At 40.8% G+C, this 6423-nt stretch overlaps 1 protein-coding gene across 1 annotated transcript; it reads left to right on the top strand.

The window, feature by feature from the left end:
- The first annotated feature begins 771 nt into the window (after positions 1 to 771).
- LOC146668637 (kelch-like protein 10) lies at positions 772 to 5373 on the top strand. The gene is made up of 5 exons (XM_085408711.1): positions 772 to 920; positions 1986 to 2469; positions 2809 to 3423; positions 4145 to 4294; positions 5020 to 5373. Exons 1-5 carry the CDS (start codon positions 772 to 774, stop codon positions 5371 to 5373), a joined length of 1752 nt encoding a protein of 583 aa, XP_085264837.1.
- Positions 5374 to 6423: the final 1050 nt, after the last annotated feature.

The following is a 6423-nucleotide window of genomic DNA, read 5'->3' as shown; positions in this document are numbered from 1 at the left end:
CAGCAGATCTGCTACGCGTGTGCAGTCTGTGCTCAGGCAGGTGACTGCTTGCACCTGTCTGAGGTAACACTGTCAAGCACCGTCATTATAGCAGTCTTGTACGATATATACAGTACATATATTATAGTGTTGGTCTATAAAATTTTTCTAGAACACAAACCTGTTTTTTGTTTGTTTATTTGTTTGTTTTTTACTACTCTAGTACATCAGTAAAGTGCAGGAGCACATTTTTCCTCCTGGATAAAAGTCTAATACAATCCGAGAAAACAGCTTAGCCATGAATCATGCTATGTATCATATCTATGTTTGGCACTGCCATGTATTTTTAGACTCATATTTTTAATAACAAATACTTTAGGTTGTGTAGTAGGGAAAATACCGGGGCAATAATGAAAAGTACACAAAAAAGTGTGGCAATGAGCTTGCATGCATAAAAACTAAATGTGATATTGTAGTCCATAAGTTGACCTCTGTGAAGCAAACATACAAAATGCTGTGTGCTATCTGTGAGGCTCATTTGCAATACATTAAAACCAAATCAAAACAAAGCTGTTAAGCAATGAAAGGTTCATTTTTTTAAAAACGTAGATTTAGATTTGAAAACAATTCTATGGGGTGACTGTTGCCAAGTCATTTTGATGTCATAAGCTTCCATTCCATAATGTCACAGTTAGGTTTGATTTGGTGCTCAGAACACTTTAAGACAAACTGTATTGGATTGTAAGACAAACTTCAGACAAAAAAATAAGAAAAGCAGTCACAAAACTCAAGATGAGGGAAGAACAGCCTCCATACAAGTCGAGCTCGGTGTATAATGAACTCCGTTTTGGGGGAAAATTTTGTGATGCAATCATCAAAGTGGAGGATGTTGAATTTCCGGTCCACAAGATAATCCTGTGTAACTGCACCCCGTACTTCAGGTGAGTTGCTTACCTGATAATGGGGAGGAATGATTACCGATTTATGTAATTCATGGTCTTAGTCTGTGAAACAGTGCCAACAAAAAGGAATCATGGAGCTTTTGTGATAAAAAGACAGTCACAGTCAACTGACAGATATACCCAAAACATAACGCAAACATTTGCACTTGGTGATTGCATGAACTAAATTCAGACTGTGTTGAGCTGAAGTTTCATTTATGTGTTTTATTAAGTTACATTAATATCTTATCAAGTGTTATCCACACAGTAAAACACACCAGATTTACTAATACTAAAAAGGTTGAATGCTATTATGCAGTTATATGCTGTGCAAAAGTTTTGAGTTGCCTCTCATGTCGTTATGTTTTGCTTTGAATTAGATGATTTTTTAAAGGTACACTTGAACAACAGTTCTCAGAGGCTTTCAAAGGTTTTGATTGGACATTTTTCACCCTTTTCGGTCCAGTCCTTGTACCTGACCATTTTCAGAGGAATGCTTTTGTTTTGTTTTGTTTTTGTTCATTTGTTTATTTGTTTGTTAAGCCATTTAAGCTAGGAATGGTTATGGAAGGGAAACAGGGACTGTAATTGAGCAAAATGCACTGGAACTTCCATAAGGAAAGGAAACTGGCTGAGATATGCCAAATTACACGGTAACTAGACTGAAGATCAGTGGAAACAGGCCTTATGGAGTTGACTTAAACATTTGTCATAGAGGTACAACACTGAGTGTCTAGAATCAGCTGTAAAACAAGGTGGAGGCTCTGTCACTGCATTTTGTTTGGCAATAGCTTCATATACATACTGCCAGTGTAATAAATCCAACACTCAAGCTCACTAAACATGTACAAACTCTGTTTTGGAGTTATATCCTCTACAGCAATATGGACTAGACATGAAAAGACTATCACAATAATCACATAGTAACACATGCAATCAGGCGATCATTTCCATTCCAGTCAATTGATTTTATATATTTATCCTACTTGTGCTTGACATGGTTTATTATCTTGTTGCTTCCACACCTTTTAAAATTCTCTGCTCTGTGTCCATCTCTACCCTCAGAGCTCTCTTCACCTCTTGGAGCGACCCAGACAAACAGGTCTTCAACATACCTGGCTTGTCTCCTGAGATGATGGCACTCATCATTGACTTTGCATACACTGGCAGTGTTTCTGTAACGGAGGAAAACGCAGTGGAACTTCTCATGGCAGCTGCTCAACTCAATGTAATGGACATTGTAAAAATCTGCAGTGACTTCGTGGGGGAGCAACTCTGCGCAGAGAACTGTGTTGGCATTTGGCAGTTCACAAAAGTACACTTATCACCCGAACTACGTGCCAAGGCCTTCCACTACATCATCAGTAACTTTGAGCAGGTGGTTCTTCAGGAGGAGTTCCTGCAGCTAACTGTGGAGGAACTTGGTGATATTCTTGAAAGAGATGACCTCAATGTACAGTGTGAGAGCACTGCGTACGAAGCACTTATAAAGTGGATTAGCCATGTGCCTGCAGAACGGGAACAACACCTCATCGCTCTGTTGTCTAAGGTGTATAAACTTCCATTACTACATTTAGTTTCGACTTAAATCTTCAGCATTTAAGTCATAGATTGAGTCAATCCATCTGGGTATAAGGATGCTTTAATCGCTCGAGATGTTGGTCTTTTCAGCTGTAGCCAAACCACATTTAAGCAATTCTCTTCTTTTGTCTATGTTGACAAAAAGGCTAATGGTGTCTCACTTTGGTCTCCCTCTTGCTAGCAATAAGAAAATGAAATAACACTACGAGCATTATCCTAAAGAAGCTGGAGTTGACTAAAACTGATATAGTTCAAATTCAATGTTTCCATTGTCTAAGTCCTATTGTCTTCTGTCATGTCTCTGTAGGTCCGACTGGGACTGGTGACTTTAGACTACCTAAGGGACAATGTGCGGCTCAATCAGTTGGTGCAGACCAGTTCTGACCGTCTGTCCATGATAAAGGCTGCCATTATATTACCACAAAATATGACCAACAGACCCTATGTGTTTTGCCTCTGTCCCCATCTTGCTCGTCCCCGCCTGCCTCATTCCGTCCTGCTGGCCATTGGGGGATGGAGTGACCGTAATCCAACTAACGCCATCGAGGCCTATGATTACCGGGCTGAATGCTGGGTAAACGTAACAAACAACCTGGAGCATCCTCGTGCCTATCATGGAGCCGCCTTCCTCAACGGGTACGTCTACTCCATTGGTGGCTTTGACAGGGTGGAGCATTTCAACAGCGTCCGTAGGTTTGACCTGACCACTCGCACCTGGAATGAGGTGGCACCCATGTACTGCCGCCGCTGCTATGTGAGCGTGACTGTGTTGAACGGGTTCATCTATGCCATGGGAGGCTACGACGGGCATGTACGACTCAGCAGTGCAGAGCGCTATCAACCTGAAACCAACCAGTGGAGTCTTATTGCATCCATGCATGAACAGAGGAGCGATGCCAGCTGCACAACACTTCACAGCCGGGTGGGTAAAGTAAAAGAGCAGGAGAGAAATAGAGTAGGGTCTCAGGCACACAGGCCTAGAGACCTGTCAGCAACCTTTTGGTAACAACCAGTTGCTAGTGAAAAATATGTATTCCTCGGCTGGTTAGGGAGTGGTTGTATGAAAGACACTGACTTCTACAAATAGTTTGTGAGTGTTTGCAGACAAGTCAGAGTATTCCATGCAAACCTCTGGTGTGCTCAACAGTCTGCTAATGACCAAAGCAAACACAAGGAGGTTTGTGGTGCAACACCTTTCTTCAATTTCACACTAGTGACACCATCAACCTCCAGCTACCACTTGCCAACCAGTCAGGGGATACACATTTTTTACAGTGAAGCGAGGTGCAAGATACCTCACAAACTGGTTTCTAAGCTAGAGTGATGAAGGCCTAAATTGAACAAAACTACACATTTAAAACTACCTGTATGCCCGTAATAGTGATGATAAGGAAAACAAAAGTCATTAAAAGAATTAGCTTTTTTTATTTTTGAAAGGCAGGGACTAAATGTCTAAATGTCAGTCTGTATCAGAAGAATTTATAGTGTTCATTGTTATGTTGATCATGTAAAAGAAAAAGATTTTCAAAAAACTTTTAAGTTCACAGAATGTAATAGCATGCAAGTAGGGAAAAACATCAACTCTTAAAAAGTTGAAATATATACTAATGTCAGGTTTTTTTGTTTTTTTTCTTTGTCTTCAGATTTACATTTGTGGTGGATTCAATGGGAACGAGTGTCTGCAGACAGCTGAATGTTACAACCCAGAGACCGACCAGTGGACGATGATCAGTCCCATGAACAGCCGCCGCAGTGGGATAGGTGTCATTGCATATGCGGATCATGTCTTTGCAGTAAGACCAGAAAGTAGTGCTGACACTCACGTAACATACAAGTCACATCTGTAATGTGCCTTGATCAGCAAGGCTGACAGATTTGGCAGTTTTGCTAACTTTGTTTTGTATTCATCAATAATCAGATTCCTATCCTGACCACAGGTTCAGAGAAGGCATTCTCACTCATTAATTTAACTGATTAGTGATGTTTCTGCTGCATGTATTTTTTCATTTCATGATTTGAATTTGCTCCATTCCCAAAATGATTTCACTGATGATTTCACATTTCCTCATCATTCCACTAGGGGAAATATGTTAGAGACAATTTCAAAATTATCCTCCAACACCTTTTGAAAAATAAGCCAAGTGATTAGCACTCATTCTCTTGGGACAGTACGTATTTTAGCTGTAAATTTGTCTTGCTAGTTGCCTTAAACCCACTGATTTAGTTGATTTGCTGCTATACCCTTTGGTAAAAAGCAAAGATTGTGTAGTCTCACCTTCGGAGACATACTTCTTTATTTAGCTAGCTACTCTTGAAGATTTATTTTCTATTTACACTGTCTCTATTCAAAAATGAAAAAATTATTATCAGCAGAATGCAGTGACCTTATCCTGGTGCTGACCTGCTGAAGAAAGGACTGAAACTCGAAGCTCCTTTTTGAAATAAAGGCAAAAGAGCTGTGAAGACAACTGAAAACATAAATACTTCACAATCATTTCACCCATGCATTTACTTTTAGGTTGGTGGCTTCGATGGAAACAGACGTCTGCGCACCGCTGAGGCTTACAACCCGCAAACCAATACGTGGAACCTCGTGTCCTCTATGTTGACCCGCCGCAGCAACTTTGGCATTGAGGTAATCAATAATCGCCTCTTTGCTGTCGGGGGCTTCAACGGCTTCACCACCACTTTCAACGTTGAGTACTACGACGCTTCAACCAACCGGTGGTTTAAAGCATGTGACATGGGGATTTTCCGCAGTGCCCTGAGCTGCTGTGTGGTGTCCGGACATCCCAACCTGTCTGATTACACCATTCCTCGTGACAGCCTGACATGTTTAAATGTGCCAGAAGAAGCAGCGGAGTCCACGTAACACCTTTAAAATGCAATACTGCCATGTGTCAACATCTGGGACTCCAACATGAAGGACTGAAATAAATCTTTAGAACATCAAACCGCTGGTGAACTGGACATTTTTTGTAGATATTTCAAAAACTTTAAGTGTGTGCGTGAGGAGACCGTGCACTGCAGATACTGGGTTTCATCAAGAGAACGCCATTGCAACAATAACAAATTTAAAAGAATTTTTCATTCCCTGCAAGGTATGGCTGCTGAGTAGAACGGACATGCACAAAGGGTGACCAGATCACAATAAGTCACATGTGGGACTTTTCCAAGTCCTCCTAGGTAAACACAACAAGAATAAAGGGAAGCTTTTACTCTCCCTTCTTAATTCAGCTGGGGTTCTGTCTAGTAACAGACTTTACACTTGAGTAGGAATGTATCCACGGGTCATTTTTGAGCAATTTCTGACAATTTTTGAATCTTTAACAAATATTACACACATATACTGTGTTGCTTAACACCATCTTTTCTCTTGTGTGAAACAGAAAAATAACTCTATTTCTCAGTGTGTATTTAATGTGCTTTGTGGTATTTTCCACTATATTACATAGAATTATATATTTGTTTATGATAAAAAAGCATGACCTTCATATTTACTAAGGAAAATCCGGTCTTTATGTGTTCAGGGAGGTTGCTGTGATCTGCTCTCAGATCCGCTATCCACTGAGCATTGCTGTTATGGGTTGCGTCTTTCTCCCACATGCTCTTCCAGTATTGCTCCGTCTCCAGCCTTGGTGGTACTGTTCTCATATTGTTCCCCTGACACTGAGAGTACACCTTGGATTGTTCTGTGGAGAACAGCTGGCTTATTCTCCTGCCTTCGATCTCTCTGGTGTACCTCTTCAAGCGACTGGCCAAGGCTTTGAGTTGTTGCTTGGCAGTTTCCAAGACCTCAGGTATGGACGGCTTGCTGTACTTCTTAGGCATCTTCTTTGTCACTGTGATGGCATCAGCCACACATGGGTAAATCAGTCCATTTTTTCACTTTATTAGTTTGCTTTGCAGTTTTCTTCATTAA

This window comes from Rhamphochromis longiceps, linkage group LG6 (assembly GCF_057381845.1).
Source record: "Rhamphochromis longiceps isolate RC_006_pf linkage group LG6, R_longiceps_female_GT1.1, whole genome shotgun sequence".
Taxonomy (NCBI): domain Eukaryota; kingdom Metazoa; phylum Chordata; class Actinopteri; order Cichliformes; family Cichlidae; genus Rhamphochromis; species Rhamphochromis longiceps.
The sequence above is the reverse complement of the archived record's forward strand: the minus strand, read 5'-3'. Positions and strand labels throughout refer to the sequence as shown.

Coding starts and splice junctions, on each gene's coding strand:
- LOC146668637 (XM_085408711.1), top strand. CDS start 772: ATGAGGGAAGAACAGCCTCCATACAAGTCGAGCTCGGTGTATAATGAA. Junction 2,470..2,808: donor TCATCGCTCTGTTGTCTAAG/GTGTATAAACTT, acceptor ATGTCTCTGTAG/GTCCGACTGGGACTGGTGAC. Junction 4,295..5,019: donor ATGCGGATCATGTCTTTGCA/GTAAGACCAGAA, acceptor ATTTACTTTTAG/GTTGGTGGCTTCGATGGAAA.